The 21928-nt window shown below is 39.4% G+C and overlaps 1 protein-coding gene across 1 annotated transcript in view; it reads right to left on the minus strand.

Annotated features, from left to right (window-relative positions):
- The window catches only part of FAM20C (FAM20C golgi associated secretory pathway kinase), a 585432-nt gene that overhangs the window by 172737 nt on the left and 390767 nt on the right, over positions 1-21928 (minus strand). Inside the window, exon 4 of the mRNA XM_044089695.1 lies at positions 5051-5143. Within this exon, the coding sequence (XP_043945630.1) occupies positions 5051-5143 (93 nt within the window). The remainder of the gene's footprint in view (positions 1-5050; positions 5144-21928) is intronic.

The following is a 21928-nucleotide window of genomic DNA, read 5'->3' on the forward strand; positions in this document are numbered from 1 at the left end:
CACACACACACACACACACACACACACACACACACACACACACACGCACACACACAATTACAACAGCATATATGTTACCACCATCATACCAGTAACAAGGGATTTATAGGCTTACCTGTACCCTGTGTGAGTTCCCTCCTCTGGGCCAGTGACCAAGGATCCTAAATCCTCACCACTGACACTGGTGGAGACCATTCACTGAGAAAAAAATAGACACACACAGTATTTTCAGATGCAGCTCTCTGCACCAAGTACAATTTCCCTTAAGACCACACAGAATGCCTGCTCCAGTCTTGGGGCTTGGCTTTCTCTCCAAATAAGAATCCCATCTGACACAGCTATAGAATTAAGTCCTTAGCCAGGTGTTCCAAGCCAAGTCCTCTACCTCCCTCTCTGTGAAATCAGTGCTCTCAGTATCCCTTTTCAAAGTAGCACACACACACACACACACACACACACACACACACACACACACACACACACACACACACACACACACACACTCACACTTTCTTTGAGATTTCATTTTCACACACACACACACACACACACACACACACACACACACACACACACACACACACACACACACACACACACACACACACACACACACACACACACACACACACACACACACACACACACACACACCTAGGAGAGGCTGGCACAACTTACCCACTTTACCACCTCCACCCAGACTATGAGGTAGATTTACTGCCACGAGCCAGTTACTTTAAGGCTCTTATCAGGGTACTCAATTACTCTTAGTAAAATTAATAATTATATAAATGGTAGTATTAACCAAGCAGCAGGACTTTCAGGAATGTGGAGTCACAGTGCCACTAAATAAATACAATTACTCTCAAATGTTAAATATTTTCTAAAAGACCGGCCACAATGAACGGTATAGATATATTTAATAACAAATAATAAAAAGAAAACATGAAAATACTGAACATCTATTTACAATAAACACCAGAGTTTCATTCATAGGAAATACAAAAAGCAACACCAATGGAAAGACTCAGACAGATACAGAAAAAAACAACATTTAACCAATCTCACTATATTATCCTAACTGAATGAAGAATTACTGTTCCCTACTTACTTGCTAGAGTAAGGCAAGATGATGGGGATGTGTGTCTTTGTTGTCAGGTCTAATAAAGTGCTGAGTACAACTGACACATCTTTCACTATTATCTAAATATAATTTTAGTGCTGGCTACAGAATAACTTCACATCTGCTCACCTGACTCTGTGGTTCCCACATTACCCCCTCACTAGCAACTGAGCCAGAACCTGGCACACATGTATCACAATACACTCCTAGAACTTTGCTATTCAACAAGAATCAGGTCATCTATGAATGATTTAGCATCTGGTTCCCCACGAATGTGTGGCGCACTGTAGGAGAGAGGTGGCTCCCTTCCATCCATGCTTTGACCCAGTGACGAGTGGTGCTCCTCGCCGACCATGTGGCCGGCTATCCCTGGCCAACCGAAGATTCATGGTGCTGTAGTACTGTTATATTTAGGCAGGATTCTTACTTACAGGCATTCAGTCATAATTCCACAGATGGTAGCTTTGCACTATTGACTCCTCAGCCAAGCCCATACACCAAATCTCTGAATCTGTGGGTCATCTCGTAGTGAGCAGGATTACTATCGTAACAACACATCATCAGTAGGGTAAAATAAACCTGTCTCATGACAGTCTAATTCCAGCCCATGTTCCCTATTAATGGGTGAACAATCCAATACTTGGTAAATTCTGCTTCACAATGATAGGAAGAGCCAACATCGAAGTATTAAAAAGTGACATTGCTGTTAATGGTTGGCTGCAACAAGCCAGTTTTTCCTTTGGTAACTTTTCTGACACCTCCTTCTTAAAACCCCAAAAAACAGAAGGACTGTCAGGCCCCAATTTCATGCTCTTTATAGATGCTGAAAATCAAGATCAAGCAAGCTTTTGCTCTTCTGCAGCATGGGTGGCATCCTCCCTGTGCTCACCTTAGGACACCTGCATTACTCTTTGACAGGTGTATCACCCCAGTCAAACTCCCCACCTGACACTGTCCCCAGAACAGGTCACGCCAGGATACACAGGCACTTGGAGCCAGATACGAGAGCCCTGGTAAGGCTTGCCACCCGCCTCACCTGGCAATTGAAAAAAATTATTAGAGTAAGGCTTTATACAGCATCTGGAAGATATAAAACAATTCCAACACTTCTACCCTTCCTGCAGAAAGGCTTTTCATATACATTGCATCTCTGGCTGCATTCAGATCTGTGAGATAGAATTTTATGGCTTAAACCAAGGCATTTAATTTCAGGCTATTTTTCTTAAGGTTAGTTGGGCTGAGCTTAACCCATTCCCCTTCAGTATCCTCTATTAAAATATATACATTTAAACAGTTATAGCAATACAGCCTAGCATACAGTTATATTTCTTTTCTGTCCAGCAGGACCCACTGTTGATGCATTTTTAACACAAGCAGCTTTACAACTACATTTTTAACACAAACATCTAAAAAATGAGTTTGATATTCAAATGACAGAAAATTCTTTACAAAACTCCTACTAACTATGTCGTATGTTACCCATCCACTGCCCTACTTCCCCTGGCACAGCTAGCATTACCCACAATATCGCACCCTGGTCTGTCAAAATGGGTTTAGCTGATGAGCGTTAACTAACTCCTGTTTTAATCAAAACACAGTAAATGTTAAGAGCTGTATCACAAAACATTTGGTAATAACTTTCCCTCTTCCCAAGGAATTAGTAGATTACAAGATGTGGGAGTGTGCGATTTTCAAGGAAGTCTGACCCTTCAGAAGCCCTTTGAGTTTTGTAATATGATGACAGGGCAATGGAGTGTCTGGAAGGAAGCATAGCAGACAAAGGGGACCCCATAAAAATAAAAAAAAAATGTGCGAGTACAAAGTAGGAATTTCTGGCGGCACTCCTCATATAATTACTTTTTCCTTTAATATACAGAACGATGCAGTGGTGATAAATAGGCAGCATTTACAAACAGAATAATGCATAGCTACAAGTTGGCATTATTTACAAGACAGTAGTTTTCAAACAGAATTAATTTCATGCATAAATGTAAGTACTTAGGATTCAGTTAACATGCTATAATGTTTGACTTGCAAAAAACAGCCTGTTGCATTATCACCTTATGCTGCTGCCTTACTTCACATGCATTTGTTAGCTAACTGCATTTACCTGGCTATTGTCATACTAAAATATTATGTGATACTGTGAGTATTATGTCTTACTATGAGTATTATGTCATACTATGAGTATTGCCTCATGCTTTTATGAGTAACATTTATGAGAAGAAATACTCGTATGCTGAATCTCTCCCTCTCAACTGGTTTGTTTATTTGCTTAAGTAGTTTCAGATCTCTGGACCTAGTGATCACTGGACTGTTTGATTTATGGAAACATAAGATGTCTGACTTACAGATCCGTAATTCTAAAAAGCAAGTCTATTGGACACTGAACATAGGGGCAGAACCTCCAGTGTCTCTCCTAATAACTAAGGTATTTTAGACCTGGCATGATCTTTTTGTTAGGAACCAGTAATTATTTTAAGCCTGGCATGATCTTTTTGTTAGGAACCATTAATTATTTTAAGCCTGGCATGACTTTTTTGTTGTTGTTAGGAATCTTTGGGGTCTTTTCAACTACTTTACATGTCTAATAAAATGTATCCCAGAGAGAGCATTGTATTTGACGATCGCCATCAGTGCGGAATATAGAGGAGTAAGGACTTCTTTGGATAAAGAGAAGATAATCCTTTGCAATCAGCTGTAACAGACAGAAAGATTTCCTAATCACTTTTGCAACATTATGATCAAAGGACAAGGAATTACCTACCCATGTTCCAATGTCTCTCACATCTTCATTTTGGAGGGAGGTGTTGTCTATATTATAAGATGGGTGGAGTGATTCTTTATGAGATGTGACAACATTAAAGTTTTTAGCATTTTAGTTTTATCCCATTTTTTTTGTGCACCAGACATTAATAAGTATTAGTTCAGCATCTTTTTTCAAAAATTTTTGTCTCCTTTGAGACATTACATACCCAGCCTGGTCCATAGTGCTCCTCATCAATGTTTGGTCTATCATCTCATCCCCCTACCCACCCCCAGACTTACTCTAGTATTGCTGGAGTTGCACATTTATCCTGACAGCATTCTGAGAGTTTGGATGTCTCAGCTACCATCTGGGGGCGTTCATTATATGCGCTACCCACTTCCTGCTTGCCTACCATGCTCATTGATCATGTCCAATGGCAATTTTCCACTCTAGACTACACTTTCCCTAAGGGAGAGACATCAAGGAATGCCCTCCCAATTGGGATGGGTACTCCCATCCATTCCTTCTGCTCCATCAATCACCCAAGCCACTAAATGAACCTGGGTTGACTGGACCATAGTTAGGACTTAATCCCTCAATCTCACAAAAGTGGTTAAGTTAAAGTTGTACCTTGTGCATGTCAGAAAGGGATTTGAAGATGACACACAGTTTATAATCATTTGCAAACTAGGTTAATAAGAGATTAACATTTTTGATTTGGAGATCAGAGAAGTATATGTTGAATAGCAAAGATCTTAGCATGGCGTTTTGGTACAAGGGTGTACTACTACTATATAGGAAAAAATGTGAAGGATGGTAAAGCCTAAAAACAGAGCTGAGAAGTGAAGCATATCTTTGATCTTGTAAAAAAATGTATTTCAGTCTGCCAGAAGCAGAAAAGTGTGACAGAAGTGTTTCACACCTTTTAAAGATGTTCTATCTTCTCAATGCTGACCTGTGTTGGTTGCTAATTATATTCTAGTGTGAGGCTATGGCTTAGCAGCACTTAAAAGATACATAATAAAACTCATCACATTTGAAACACAGTCACGGCTCCCTGCAGTACAAGTGGGTTTGTGGTTATACAGTATTCTGTTTTACCATTTCATATGAACTTGTATGATATAACAGTCCAAATGTAAACAATCTAACATTTAGATATTTATTTTGGTATTTACCTGTCCAAGTGAAAAGCTGCAATTTCAGCATTATGCCTTTCGTAGTCAGAAAAGTAAAAAAAGTCAGGAGGTGTTTCTTGTTCTCTTGTCTGCCTATGAAAAGAAAAATAATCAAGTCATTACTAGTTAAGAAATGACCACTGTACACAGGAAAATAATTGAGATACCATCTTATCATACAAATGAGAAGACTTTATTATATCTTGAGCACTTCATTAAATCTAAAAATAAAAATGGCAGAAATAAAATTCTAATTATTTTACAGACAACATCCGAGTTGCAAAACAAAAGCAGAAAACTTTATTTTACTGCAGTTTCCATCAGCACATAATACATTAGCTAACACCAGCATTTGAATTGTACTTATTATTCAAAAATTAATATTAAAAATAATTAACAGTTACAGAAAGCAATCCAGTGCAAATGTGTCTGAAACAGCTTATATTGTCACATTTAAAGAATCTAAACCAACTATTTTATCAACAGTTCATTATTCTTTCCTTAAGGTGCCATACTTAAAAAAAAAAAAAAAAAAAAAAAAAAAAAAAACAGGCCCTTTTCAACATTTCAAGGACATTTACATAAAACTCAGCATTTTAACAGCAATTGTAAGAAAAAAAATCACTTAAGGTGTGTATATTCGTAAAACGTGTAGATATTGGCCTGGCAAAAGAGTTAAGAACACTTTGAAGGCCAATTTTACCTGATGGAACATGTATTAAAATAAAGGTTGCTGCTTCTATTTTGCAACTTGACGTTTGTTTATAAAACAGAGACTGCAGCAAAAGAAAGTTTGCTGCTTGTATTTTGTACTTAAAGTTTGTCTATGAAATTTTAAGCCTTGCTTGCTATGGTAAGTACATTCTGGTTCACAACGGAGAGTCCCTATGCACATGATACACTTACAATAAAATTCATTTAGTAAACATTGACTGAAATAAAGCCTTCTTTAAGCTGCAGTAGTGTAAATTCAACATACCTAATTAAATATGTTTTAGAATGTACACTTATCTAAACAAAATGTAATATTTCCTCACTACCATTATCTAAATACAGTACTCTGATTAAAACATTTTGCAGAGGTAGAGTCTAAAAGTGTAAATCATACATAAGAACCTTAGCAAAGCAAGGGGGCTTAAGATTTTCACTAACAGGCTTATGAAGCAACAGCCAGTCAAATCACAGTTCACATATATAACATTGCTGACATGGGCTTATTTATTCACCTAAGTATGTTCAAAGCAACTTATCTATGGAGAAAGCAGGTTTGCCCCGGTTTCTGCATAATAAGATCAATAGTTGTGGTTGGGGATTGCCCATTTGCCCCAATTTCTGCATAACAGTATCAGTATTTTTTCTTAAGGATTTTTCATTTTCCCCAGTTTCAGATAATTAGATCAGTAGTCACTGTTGGAGATTTTCCATTTACCAAAGTTTCTTCATAAATTGATGAATAGTTGTTGGGAATTTTCCCCAGTTTCTGCATAACAAGATTAGTAGTTGTTGTTTAAGATGTTCCATTTGCCCCAGTCTCTGCATAATTAGATCGGTACTTGTTGAGGATTTTCTATTAGCCTAGTACATAGTTCTTCAAGGTCTGGTGTTAAGTAATAATAAAAGGTGGCGCACCTAATCTCTTTCACAGGTTCACTACATACCTCTCAACTGTACAGTTTTTCACAGATTGTCCAGAATTTTGCTTCATATTTTTTGATCTGTTCCTCATAAAATGTGTGATTTTTCTGAGAAATGACTGGAATGATTTGAGAATTGAAGTCACTAAATAATGACATACATTTGTGTTTCAGACTCCATATCCTTCAGAAAAATGCATGCTAAGACAAATCCTGATATTCAAGCAACTCTCTAAGTTTATAAGAGCAATATTTAAAATCTGCCCTATTTTTGGGCCTTTATCCCCCCATTCTGTCAGTCTTTGTCTAGATTTTTTGAGCTAAGTGGTTGCTAGGTATGATAGGAGGTTACTAGGCTATTGACCTGAGGGTCATTTTAAGCCTTGCCCTATTACACCCATTATATTTGAAGAGAAAAATTCTAGTCAATACCAAAGATTATTTTTACTAATGACTGCTCTTCAGCATAACACATAGACATACATATACAGACATAAATGCACTTTCTGTCTCTCTCTCTCTCTCTCATGTATACACACACACACACACACACACACACACACACACACACACACACACACACACACACAGGTATACAATCAGAGAGACATAAACATGCAGATATCCTTGCGCACATAACACAAAGTCATGCATCCACACTTTTACACGCATACAAAGGCAAGCAAATGCACATACATACATACATACATACATATTAACATGCCCATATCCATACCCTTACAAATATGTACATACACACCTGTAAACATACACAGACTGCCTTACACATACACTTTATCACCCACTGGATATATATACAATGGTAATGCATGCCAGTTTATTAAAAGTCGAGAAATAGTTAAGTAAAACAGCATTGTATCCATGCTTCTCTTTTCTCCAACTGTTGTGCTTTTAAGTTTCACTTGCTTCATGCAGCCTAAGGTGATAAATTGAATATACATTAAAACCTTGGACTACTAAAATTATAGAAATATTGAAAGACACACAGCAGTTTTTGATAGCACTGAGAGATTATGATGTCTCTACTGGAAAAGCTATTATGGTTACCCTTGATGTTATAAATCTGTTTACTGTTATTGGAAATGACTATGGCATTAGGGCTGTCTGTGATGTAGTAAAACAGATGGGCGAAAAAGATGAAAAGAAATTATATACAATAGAAATGTTTAGAATTGGTTTTAACCAACAATGTGTTTCTATGCCGTAACAATATTTATAAACAAACACAGTGGGTAGCTATGGGTACCCCCTGTGCAAATACTTATGCAAATCTGGTATTATCACATTGGGAAAGACATTTTATTTTGAGTGACTTGAACAGATGGAAAAATAAAGTACTTCTATACAGACGTTTTGTAGATGACATCTTTATTCTATGGGGTGATAATACAAATGAGTTGTTATCATTTGTTGAATATCTGGGACAGACTACTGATTTTCTTAAATTCTCCCTCACTTATTCTGGAGAAGTCATTGATTTTTTAGATGTAAGGATAAAGCAGGAACATAGCGGCTTTATGACCTCATTATTTAGAAAAGAATGTTGGAGAAACAATATATTAATTTATGATAGTATGCATCCCAGACATACATATAAGAATATAGTGAGAGGCCAAATTAGTAGAGCATCAAGGCTATGTAATAAAGACAATGACTTTGAAGAAGAAAAGCCTCATATGAGGGAGATTTTTCAAGAAAGAGGTTACGATGGAACATTGATAAAAAGAGAATTAGAGGAGGCTAATACTTATAGGAAAACAAAATCTGTCCCTATAATACAACAGAGTACCTCAATGAAAGAGAATATTTCAACAATTAAACAAGAAGCACCCCTCAGAATGACTTTCACATATAGTAGTAATGTACATGGTATTTGTGAGATAGTGAAGAAAAATTGGCATATACTTACATCAGACGACAAATTAAAAGAGATAGTAGGTAACTACCCCAAATTTGGGTTTAGAAGGAATAAAAATGTAATAGCTATCTTAACCCAAGAGAAAAATAATAAAAGATCAGGTGTGACTAGTCAGGTAGGTACAAGATAGTGTGGATTATGTAAAGCATGTCCGTTTATAAACAAGGAAGTTTTGTTTGAACATCCAGTAACTGGGAAAAGGTTTCATTTTAAAGCTAAAGCTACTTGCAGAACTATGAATATAATTTATATAGCAGAATGCCAACAATGTAAAGCATTTTATGTAGGTAAGATGAATAATATGTTTAAGGTTAGGATCTTGCAACATCTCTCTTGCATAAGGAATAAGAACATACATAATGCTTTATATAAACACACAGAAGGCAATAGTGGACATCATTTTAAATTTAGAGTTATTATTAATATATTGCCCCATAAAAGAAGGGGGAATATAGGAGAATATACAGAACAAGAAGAAGCAAGATGGATAATTGAACTGTTAGCACATAGAACACCAGGGTTAAATGAATATATTCCTATGAAACCTGCCCTTAGGGAAAGAAGGGTGCAATATAAATTTTGATTGGTTAGAAGCAAATTAATTGGTAGCTTAAATACAGGATACACAGCTCTTTCCTTTGTCTGAAGAATGGCTCAGCCCGAAAGCGCTTACTTTGTTTTTTTGCTTGATGAATCGTTTTATCAGTTTTACACTTTATTGTTTTATTCATTAAATTTGTGATTTACTTTATGAAGTGGTGGTCTGCGAAAGTTATTTTTGGTTACTTGAAGCACTGTGTATTTGGCAGACCTTTAGTTGGATTACTACACTCTTCTCTCTTTTTCTATACATACATATTAACATGCCCATATCCATACCCTTACAAATATGTACATACACACCTGTAAACATACACAGACTGCCTTACACATACACTTTATCACCCACTGGATATATATACAATGGCAATGCATGCCAGTTTATTAAAAGTCGAGAAATAGTCAAGTAAAACAGCATTGTATCCATGCTTCTCTTTCCTCCAACTGTTGTGCTTTTAAGTTTCACTTGCTTCATGCAGCCTAAGGTGATAAATTGATCCACACATCTAAGATGATAGTTTCAATTTTATATGTGCCACTGTGTAGCTAGTTAATGATTGCAAGAATTTAGAGTGTGACTTACATGTAGTATTAAATAGTCTAATTATTATACCCCATTTCTAATTACACATGTGCACAAATACTGACATAGTACTGATTTCATTGGTTTTCATACACATCAAATAAGCCAAATGCAAGTAAATTCCTTAACTTTAAATCTTATTACTCAATGAACCATTTTGTATAGGACTACTTTTTTTTTATGCAGTGCCTTCATGCTGTCATATCTTTCCATATATAAGATGAAGCCTCTGTACCCCAACAGCGTGAGTCTAAATAATGAATATAAACAAACCTGTCTTTCCTTAATATTATTGCACACACTAATGAAGTCATTTCTATTGTGTCATCTGGAGAAATTTCCCAGGAATAACACAATAAGAAGGTTAAGCTGAAAGAGAATAATTTAATTTTAGATTTGTGTGTGTGTGTGTGTGTGTGTGTGTGTGTGTGTGTGTGTGTGTGTGTGTGTGTGTGTGTGTGTGTGTGTGTGTGTGTGTGTGTGTGTGTGTGTGTGTGTGTGTGTGTGTGTGTGTGTGTGTGTGTGTTCAGGGCAGTCTATGACATGTCAAATGACTAAACAACAATAGCGTGTTTGTCCAGAGGCATACAATAGGAGCACCTAGTTAAAAGCTGGAATGTAGAAGCAAGATGAAGGCCAGATTGCTTTGCGCCTTATTAAAGCACAAGTTGGAATGAATTACTGCTGCTTCTTTATTTAGCAAACTAGATAATAAAACATGAAGGCACTGGGAAAATACTGCTAATTCTTTTTGTAGCAATATGTGATGATGAAACAAAGGTTCTGAGGATAATGTTGCTCTTTGATATATTGAATCACCATTAACTAGTGCACATTTGTTCAAAAAGCAGAATGCCATAGCTGTTTGGGTCATTTGGCACAATGTCTCACTACTCCATAGGGAAGGAAATCACAGTTTCTACAACTGTGCCAGCACTGAAGTGTTTACTCAAGCTTTGCTGAACTGCTAGCTGGTAGTGACAGTAAGTAATTGGTGGTGTCAGCTGCCCAGCTGTTGGTCAGGAATAACTGCCTGAGTCACTGCCTGGCACTTGTAGCTGTTGTTAGAGGAGTTTAGCTTTCAAATGGTTAGTGCAACCAAGCAAAATAGATGGAATATTTTATATCTGTTGGAATGTAGGGAATTACACATTTCAGTGCTCTTGGGATGTGTTAGACTTTTGAAATTTGATGGCTCCCAGGATGCCCATTGTAGGTAACTGCCTGTGTTATCCTGTTGACCAGTGCAAACATAATGTATTTCAGGGGCACATATTGTGGGTTGTGGAATAAGAAGAGTACATTATGACAAGAAATCAACAGTGGTCACAGGAATGTGCAATTTCTATGGAGAAAGTATGCTTTTATGCACTAAAACTTATAAACAACATACAGTACTATATCATCCAATGCATAACAGTTAAATGCTAAATGCATTAAAACATTACACATACTTTCTATACTCTGCTCATACTCTTGCAAATCCAATACCATATATAGCAAATGGAGCAGCATAACAAACTTTTAAACTAGCATTTAATATTCATATAGTCTAGCATGCTTGCTCTGCCCTTGTGTCTGCCAGCCATCTGTTCCTCTCCACACTGTCTACTGCCATTTGTTTCCCTTGTTTGTACATTCTAAGGTATCCTACATTATTATGTAAGGTAGGGGTCCACACTTTCCTAAAGAGATCAGACTTACAAGTAACAAACCATCTTATACTATTCTACACAGGAAGCAAGAAGTGACTAGTAGAGGTGCTATTATCCAAGCAACCAAATGAGACCTAAGACTGTATACAACCAAACTCTCTGTGTCTCTAAATCCCTGCCACGTGTGCATGAGTCTGCCATTAAAGCAGGACACATGTTACATGCTACTATCCCATGACTTGTTCTCTTTTCCATATATTCTTCCAATATGGCACACATGCCTTACTTGGTGTGATCAAGCATAATCTACATTTCCAAATGCTGCTGAAATATACCTGTGTTCACTACACGTCAGTGCAACAGCAAATTTAAGTGTACTGTTCTCCCTGAGATGGGTAAGCTAGTATCAGCCACTTACTTTCACCTTCTTTCAGAAAATCCTGCAGGTACTCTGGACAGCTCATATACCATCAGGACTTTATGGCATGGAGCCAGTGATAAGATTTGCATGCTTAGCTATACTGTTTTTTGCGTACTGGTGACTGAATATACTCAAAGACTGATCCAATTAGCATACCTTCTGGAGAGGTAAGGAGTTCAGTACGAACAGCCTCATGATGGTATGAAACAAAATGTTCTCTGATAAGTCTGTCCATGTTTTTCTAATTCTGCCTGCTCTATGTCTTAGGTCTTGACTGTGACTCTTAATTGTTTTCCAGATTTTCATAATCATGTTTCTAGCGGCCTTATGGCATATTCCAGCTAAGTTCTAGAATTCTTGGCTTGGCCTTCAGAGGTCCAGAATACTGGCATGTGTTAAAAGGAACTGACTGAGATAAAATCCATTGCAGTATATTTCAGATCATGTTTTAAATGCAGCTGGGCAGTCCCACAGTGTATGGGCACTATTCATAGAGGTGGATCTGCACCTCCAACATAAGTATGATGCATTTTCAGAATACTCACCTACTCTTACAGGTGTACAACATCATTAGTGAGGACTGTTATTTGCACATAAGAATAAAGGATTCTCTGTCACTAGCAACCAACCATGTGTCCTGCCGCTACATACAAGTAAAGTCACTGGTCAACTCAGTGACCCATATGGTTATGGTTAAACTACAAACCTTTTGAGACTTGAGTATTTAGTGATATTTTTTTCCTAAAGTGTCCCAAGGTTCTTTTTCCTACATTTTATAGACAGGCACCAAAATGAGACCTATGTCTGAGACAGGCTAAGATTTGACAGAAGGTTAAAAAGCTTGTCATTTTTCAACCACACAAGTACTAGCAAAGGACCCTTTATTTTTATTTGTTTACCATGGTAGTGGACTGATCCAAAAGGACACATTTCAGCTACAGTTCAGGAATATTGTCTGATTAAATGACCTGCTCAGTGTAAAACAGTAAACAAATGAAAGCTGATGGGCTTAAACCCTGACTACAGGAAGAAGCACCTACAATACTAATTGCCTTAATCATCTGTGCTAAAAAACAGATCAAACATCAAATAAAAGTTTTCATACCTGAAAACATCTCTGAGGGTAGACTACTGAAATTAGATCCATGATGTCAAAGTTTCAGACCTAAGGAAGTGTGATTACACATGTACTTGTTGCTAGGCTGGAAGACTGTAGAAGAAAGGATGGGGAACCCCTAACTAATCCATTGGGGAATGTTATCCTCTTATAGCAGTCGGCCAAACTTACAGTGGTCTTCCAAACTTTAGCAAGAACATGAGACAGTAATATGCATTTCTTTTTCTGTTTGTGGGCAAATGAGTAGTTAATAATACTGCAAGGAAGTTCTTATCGCTGCCATATGGGACAAAACTCTGGTCCAGCTTATGACATGAATAGCAGGAAGCAGCACAATTAAAGCTGATAATTAAAGGAATGGGAGTAATCTTAGAAGGATGAATAGGAAGTAATTAAATGCACAAATCAGAGTGCAAGGAGTGTAGCCTTACCTACCCCACCCCAGTGTCCTGAAGATAAAATGACATGTAGACTCAATAATAGTGAATACAAACGGTGCAATGAAATGTGCCGACTTAATATCTCAAACATTGCCCCTCTTAATTAAACTTAGACTATTAATTCATGCCTTCAAGATCTTAAAAAAACAAAAAAACAAAAAAAAAAAAACAAATGGGTGATTACATGGGCACCAGGAACTTCTAACCTATGCTAATATGCCTTGAGGTTGTTTATCACACCCATGAATCTGTCAGCATATGGAACTTGGGCTGACAAAAGCAGTAGAGGTAGTCAAGTCAAGAGTTTGGCAAAATGAGACGCTTTACATTACCACACTTATCAGAGATGCGAGCAAGAGAGAGAGAGATAAATGATGAAAGGAAGTAATGATGCCCTGAAGTCAGGAAAAGTGTTTACACTTCATTTTATCCAGTTGTATCATTTTCTTTATTTGCTACGGGTTGTCTGCCTAACTGCACACAATTTGTTTAAACCTGTATGTTGACTCCCTGCTTGCTATGGTAGCTTTGGTGTGGTAGCTATCTTGCCTGTTTTTGAAGGATATATTAGTAGAATACAAGCAGCACACAATGGGAAAGCTGCTTTGCAAGTAACCCGGTGTGTATAGTGTTGCAAAGACAGATTTAAAGTACTGCAAACAATAGTACAGAACCCAGTGATGTTGGAATCAAGTTTCAAATAACACTAGGTTGGAAAAAAATAATGCCTGTATATACCACCACCATCTCATGCACATAGCACCCATGTGAGCAAATAATATAATAATCTACTCAAACACAGACTTAAACAGCAAAAGGTTCTGACCCATTTCCCATCTTATGTCATCTACATGCAATCTGCTTACACTGTCTTACTGTGCATTGTGTTTATTAGACACATTTGGTTAAGGGAATACCAGATTTATCTAAACTTATTGTGTTTCTGCATTGTTAAAGGCTGCATAGATGCCACTATGCATGCTTCTAGTTGTGTCTGCTCTACTGTGTTAATCTTGTGTTATAATCTTTACTTTTCATATATTATCTTGAAATTGCTAAAACTCTGACAACATATCATTTGTCAGCTCTTGCACTTTTAATCAACTCATAACCTGAAAAGGGTTTTCTAAACTGAACCCTACCTAACTAGTAAACAAATCAATTTATAAAATGAGCAACTTGAATCAAAAGGGGAAGAATTCAATATCTAGCTACACTTTTACTTTTGATAAAACCAGGGAGTCCATGTTTTAAGTTACTTTGAGCATGAGTAATGTGAACTTTTTATGCTGATAGAAATGCAGAATGGAGGGGAGAATGTGGCATTTTGAATTGTGACTCCAAATCACTGGGGCTGCATTAAGACATACAATGCTCCTGTATCCTCATATGGCCTGCAGTGAAATTTGTGGGGAGGTCAAATAATAAAAACAGTTTTGATGAGAAGCACAGCCAAGTCTGTTGTTGGACATGAATTCCTGTAATTTCTGAAAGAAGACAATCATTAACAAAAATGCCTTCACTTAAAACAAAGCAAGCTTACAGTACAATTAACTTCCATCATCCAGTGTACATTTCTCTTCACAAACATACTTCCATATAGGTTCCTAGGTTGGTACTAGGCTATCGGCCCTAGGTCCTATACAAGCCTAGCCATAACAATTCTCTGGCTATTTCTTCCCACAATATTTACTTTCCTGGACCCCTGTCTACCAGGGTGACTGACGTGATGCCCGCAGTAAATTTCCTGTCTCCCATCCAATCATCATGGTGCCTTTTGAAGAGGGCCAGGAGGTGCTCTGCTTGACATGTATGGACAATCTATTCCAGAGTATGGGGAGTCTCGGAGGTCAGGAACCTATCCCTCCAGCATGTTTTGTGCATTGTGATGACAATGTTTAGGTCCCTGTAGCATGTGGCTCTGGTGTATTGGGATTTCTTTAAGTGTAGCATGTCCAACAGCTCTAGGTTTGACATGGCCTTGTATGTTAAGCAGAGATCGCCTCTGAGTAGACGAGATGCGACAGAGTATAGCTTGATTTTTTTAAGTCGGTCAGCATAGGGCATCTGCTTTAGGCCTATGATTCTTTTGATGAGGTGTTTCTGCAGCCTTTCCAGTTGTTGCAGATGTCTTGTGAGGTACATACCAAATGGGGCATTGTACTCTATGATGGGTCTAATGAAAGATGAGTACAGTGGGACAATGACCACCTTTTTTCTGGATGAAAAGCCATTAGTGATGAGATGTGCCACATAGAAGGACTTCCTGACTGTTGTGGCGATGTGGTAATCGAAGGTGAGACCACTGTCCACCTGTGTTCCCAAGTCTCTTATCAAACTTTTGTTGTTTAGTGTACTGCCACCTATGTGGTAATTCATGGGTACATGTTTTTTCCCAAAGGGGATAACTATACACTTCTTAGCATTGAGCTTCAGCCCATGGCTCTGGCACCAAGCATCTGTTTCTGTAAGGCTCTTTTGTAGAATATCCACATCATTTGGGGATTCAGTAATGGCTCCCAGTTTGCAGTCATCTACGAACTTTGTTAGCCAGAGTTCCTCAGTGTTGGCCTGTACTTCAGAGAAGTAGATACCAAACAAGAGCGGTCCCAGGACTGAACCCTGTGGTACTGCACTTGTCACTTGTCTGGAGCTGGATTTGGAGTCAGCTACTTTTACAGTGTAGGTTCTGTCAGTAAGCCAGTTGGCAACCCATTGAGTGATGTAGGGATTTATGCCCAGCTTAGTAAGTTTATCTATGATTCTAAAGTGGGGGATATTGTCAAATGCCTTGGTGAGGTCCAGATAGGCTGTGTGGAGTGCCTTACCCTCATCCACGGTTCTGGAGACTGATTCAAAGAAGTCAATCAGGTTCAGGAGACACAGTCGACCCTTCATGAACCCAAACTGGGTGGGGTCCAGTGTCTGAAGGTTGCCAATGTCTTTGTTTATAAGTTCCATGATAATATGTTCCATGGCCTTGCAGATCAGACCTGTCAGACTGATGGGACAGTAGTTCCAAGAATCCAAGGTGGATCCCCCCTTGTGGAGTAGGATAGCTGCAGCTGTGCGCCACTCAGTGGCCACAAAGCCTGAGGTGAGGCTATGATTATACATGACAATTAGGTGAGGTGCCAGTTCATTTAATAGTTCATTTAGTCCACAGCCCGGGATGTTGTCTGGTCCCATCGATGCTGTATTCTTAGCTTTGAAGAGTGCAGTTTTTACTTGTGTGGCCATGATTACTGGAATTTGGCAATCTTTCTGTATTAAGATGGGCCCCTTTAGAGGGTGAGAGGATGGTGAAGTTGGCATTGAATCGATCTGCCAGGATATTGGCAATGTACTTGGGATCAGTATACTTAATGCCATTCTGTTGTAGCACAGAGCAGAGCTAGACATTGCCATTTAGATTCTTGGCATAGCTATAGAATGCCTTGTGGTTGACTTTGGAATCTTTGGTAATTTTATTTTCGTAACTAGCTTTGGAGGATTTTTTGAGGGAGCTCAGCTTCTTACTGAGGCTGGTAAGGGAGTTTTTTGCATCCTGGGATTTTCCTCTTTTCTGCAACAGTTTCTTCCTTCTGTTGTATAGATTGTTTATTACAGGGGTCCACCAGATTGACTTCCTTTTTTGGAGGAAAGCATCTTGGTTTTATTTGGGATGGTACGATTCATGCATGAGTGGATGTGCTCGTACAGTGCTTTAGTGTAGGATTTGACAGTTGAACTTTCAGTTCCCGTCTGCATGGATGTCATGTAGTTTGTCACTTCTGACTTGAGTAGCATAAAGTTGGCCTTGGAGAAGTTTTTTACAGATGTTTCCTTACTGGGGGGTGGGGGTGGGATGCGGATGTCAAAGGTGATTAGCTTATGGTCAGACCTAACCAACGAGGGGGTGACCACTGGTGTGGAGCATCGATTTCTCAAATTAGTAATGACCAGGTCCAGGATATTGGATCCCCTGATGGGACTATGGATTAGTTGATCCAGGCCATTGGAATTTATGAATTCCAAGAACTGTTGGGCAAAGGTGTTGGTACAAGAGTAGTTTTCCCAGTTAATGGCGGGGTAGTTGAAATCACCTAGTATTAGGGTGTTTGGTTGTATCTTAATATTTTTCAGTATGTTTAGAAAGGTGTAGTGAGACACTTGGGGCATGGTGGGGGATCTGTAGCAAGCTACAATTTGGATTGCAGTCTTACCTAGTGTTAGTTGCACCCAGAGAATTTCGGATGCATTCTGTTGGGCAACTAGCCTGGAAGTGTGAATATCCTTGGTGAATATGGACACTCCTCCACCTTTAGTGTTTCGGTCCTGGTTTGGTGGCCAAAAAGTGTGGTAAGAGTTGTAGCCTGGTATCGCAGGGGTGCTTTCTGGAGGCTTGAACCAGGTCTCAGTTACTGCACAGATATCAATGTTCTCCATTTATTGGAGTGCCTTGAGGGAGTGCATTTTGTGATTTAGACTCTTAGCATTGAGTAGCATTATCTTCAGATTTTGCATACTTGTACTTGTTATGGTGATGGTTTTGTCCTTTGAGCCTTGCCTAAAAAAGGAACTATAGGGGTGGCAAGAGCTTTAGCCAGTAACCTGAATCGCAGGGCTGACAGGTGCAGACCATCTCTGGCAAAGCATCTTTTTTTGTCGATCATGTCATCTCAGGCAGACAGATACTGGATCCCCTTTGAATGACACCAGAAGTTTAGCCAATTGTTGAAGTCAATCATTTTGTCCTTATACTGTGGTATGATTCTGGGTGAAGGAATGATGCTACTCAGGGCTAGGGTCATACCTGCCTTGGCTACATGATCCAAGAGCTCTTCCATGTCTCTTTTCATGTAGTCCAGGGAGGTAAGTCTCAAGTCATTCACTCCAACATAGACAATGACAAAGTCGTATTTGTACTTGTTGTGGAGTCAGTTGAGTGCATGAGTTATATAGTGGATCCTGGCACCCGACAGGCAGCTGACTGTAATTTTCTCTTTGTTCAACCTGGTGAGTGGGACATCAGTGTGCCTGACTATAGAGTCACCTATGACTAAAGTATTGGGTATGCTGTCTTGCCTTAGGAGGTGTTGTTGGGTGGCACACTGGTGTTGTGAGCTATGTGATACTTTGGCTGTGATTGGTGTTTCTTTGCGTTTCAGCTTCAGAGGTCCTTGTTGCTTGAGCAGGCTAATGTTAAGGGCCTATGGATATCTGTGCCATTAGGATAACCTGTCCCCCCAGTGTCTTCTCTCTTCATCACCACACCATAGCATCTTATTCTCATGCAACCTGCACTTCATAGCACTAGGTTTACCTCATCCAAACTGGCTATCTGCCATGTTTGACTTATTGACCAATATCCAGTAGGACTCTTGTGATGTACCCAACCAAGGGGAGAAAATTCTGAGAGAAGAAAGGAGCCACTTTTGAGATTTTAAGTATTTTCTTCTGATTTTTTGTTTAAAATAACTGCTTTGCCGCCTACTTTTCAGTGTTTTCCGGCTTGCTAAAGTTGAAATCTGTATTAGAAACAGTATTTAGAATACATCTAGAGCCTGTTTACTGCATTTCCTGTGTTGCACTTAATTTAAAATCGTTTTTTTTTTTAATTTTCTTAAAATTGCATTTTACCTGACTCTGGCCTAGCACTCAAGTGTTGGGTCATTTATTGCACTGTTCTGACTATTTTGCTACTTGTGTATCTCTGCTACCTTTAAACTAAAAAAAAAAATCTTGCTTTTTTCCAACTTTCTGAAATTTAAGAAAGTTCAGTTACAGATTTGCTGTTCTGAACTCTTTGTAAGTTTCTTGGAGGCCAGTGCTTGCTTGGGCTAAAGGGAAGTCTCTGTGTTCACCAGTGGCAGTGGTTAACACTGAGCAGCCTGTCTGTCCCTGTAGGAGTGGTTACTGCCTAGAAGCTGTAGTTTTATTGGCCATTTTGGGTCAATTCCAAACTCCTTGATCTCTCTCTCTTAAAACCCTGCAACTCTTTTTTTGCGCGGTGTTGCGCACAGAGCAGCGTTGGGCAGCGCCACTTAAACAGGTTTAAAGTATTCCCGGCTCCACAAAGTCTGCTCTTCACTTTTTCCCTTAGAACTGCTCTAAATCTCAAAATAAGCACTCTATTTTCATTCTAAAGCCCTGCACTTGCTCGTATAAGTAATCTCATAGGTAAACACTAATAAACTTAAGCACTACACCCTTTTATACTCCTTTTAAGTACTTGCTCCCTATTGGTTCTTTCTGGTCACTCAATAAGTAGTTCCCTATATTATTCAGGCATGTCCAAAGGTCAGTTTCGGGTTTACTCTCCAGTCCGGCTGGTGAATCTGGGAATCTTGAGGCAATGTTACAACTGCCTTATGTATAAAGACCACCCTCTCCTCCTCCCAACAAGCTCAAATATATGTGAGAGATGCAACTATATAGCCAAACTGGAGGCTGAGCTCTCTCAACCCAGTACTGGCACAGCCAGTCAGGAGGAGAAGGTAACCACACACACCACAAATCCAGTCTCACATAGACCTATTGCATCAGCAAACCAAACACATAATCACACAAAAACATACTCGGAGGCTCTAAATAAAAATCTGCCTAAGCAGCAGAGACCTCCAAAGCAGACATCCAAGCAACCCCTACCACAAAACAATACCCACGTAGCACATAGCTCACAAAGTCAGTGTGCCACACAGTCACAGCCCTTAAGGCTAAACAACACACCTAATACACTTGTAATAGGTGACTCTATTGTCAGACACACTGACGTCCCACTCACCAGGCTGAACAAGGAGAAGGTCACTGTAAGCTGCCTGTCGGGTGCTAGGATCCGCCACATAACACAAGCACTCAGGTCACTCCAAAGCAAGTACAAATATGACTCCATCATTGTCCATGCTGGTGTGAATGACCTGAGATGTACCTCCCTGGACTACATGAAAAAAGACATAGAGGAGCTCTTTGATCATGCAGCCCAGGCCGGTATGACCCTGACCTTGAGTAGCATCTTACCCTCACCAAGAATGATGTCACAGTATAAAGACAAAATGATCAATTTTAACAATTGGCTAAAGTATTGGTGTCATTCAAAGGGGTCCAGTGTCTGTCAGCCTGAGATGACATGCTTGACAAGCCATGTTGCTTCACTAGGGATGGTTTGCACCTGTCACCCCTGGGTTTTCAAATACTGGCAAAGGCTCTCGCCTCCCCCATATTGCCTTTTTTAGGCAAAGCTCAAAAGACAAACCCACCTCTGTAGATAACACAAAGAAAGAAAAACTAAGGGTAATGCTGCTCAATGCCAGAAGTCTAACTCTCAAGATGCATGCACTCGAGACTCTCTTCAGTATGGAGAATATCGATATCTGTGCAGTAAAAGAAACCTGGTTCAAGGCTCCCGAGAGCACCCCAGCACTAACAGGTTATACTTCATACCATGCTTTCCAGCCCCAAAACTTGGACCGAACCACAAAAGGAGGGGGAGTATCCATATTTATCAAAGATACCCACACCTCCAGGTTAGTGGCACTGCACGAAGCATCGGAGACCATCCATGTGCAACTAACAGTGGGCAAAACTGCCTTTCAGTTTGTAGCCTGCTACAGACCTCTCTACCAAACACAGGGACCTCACTCGGTTTTCCTGAGAACACTGGAGAATATGAAGGTCTCTCCAAACACCATTATATTGGGTGACTTCAACTACCCAAACATTGATTGGGAAAACTACTAAAGCCCAAACACCCTCGCCCAATGGTCATCACTCCCACAAGAGGGGAAAACATATTGGATCTGGTCATCACCAACATGGGGTCTCTATGTTCCACACCAGAGGTATACCCCTCATTGGTAAGATTAGACCATAAACTAATCTCACTGGACATCCATATTCCGTCCCCGCCCCAGCCAAGGAAACCACGGTGAAGAACTTCTCAAAAGCAAACTTCCCACTTCTCAAAACCGAGGTGGAATCCTTCAAAGACCCCGGGCCAGTGGAAAATACGGCCCAAAATGCAGAATCCTTTACAAAAGCATTCTATGGACACCTACAGGAATGCATGGAGCATGATATCCCAAATAAAACCAAGACTCACTCCTCCAAAGGCAGGAGACCTGTCTGGTGGACCCCGGCCATAAATAAGCTATACAACAGAAGGAGAAAGCTACTACATGACAGAGCAAAATCCCAAAAAGGGAAGGCGCCTCTGATCAGTACTAGCAAGAAACTACAATCCCCCATAAAATCCTCTAAGGCCAGCTTCAAAAGAAAAATTGCACAAGACACTAAAGATAATCACAAGGCCTTCTTTAGTTATGTCAGAAACCTGGGAGGCAACTCCCAGATATGCTTTGAGTTAGTGCAAAATGACAAAAAAATACACTGAACCCATAGACATTGCCAACATCCTGGCAGAAAGGTTCAGTGCAAACTTCTCCCCCCCAAAAGAGCAAATGTCTATCCCAACAGAGTGTAGCCTTCCTGAGATCACAGATGCACAGGTG

This window comes from Protopterus annectens, chromosome 12.part0 (assembly GCF_019279795.1).
Source record: "Protopterus annectens isolate FY-2018-M chromosome 12.part0, PAN1.0, whole genome shotgun sequence".
NCBI classification, from domain to species: domain Eukaryota; kingdom Metazoa; phylum Chordata; order Ceratodontiformes; family Protopteridae; genus Protopterus; species Protopterus annectens.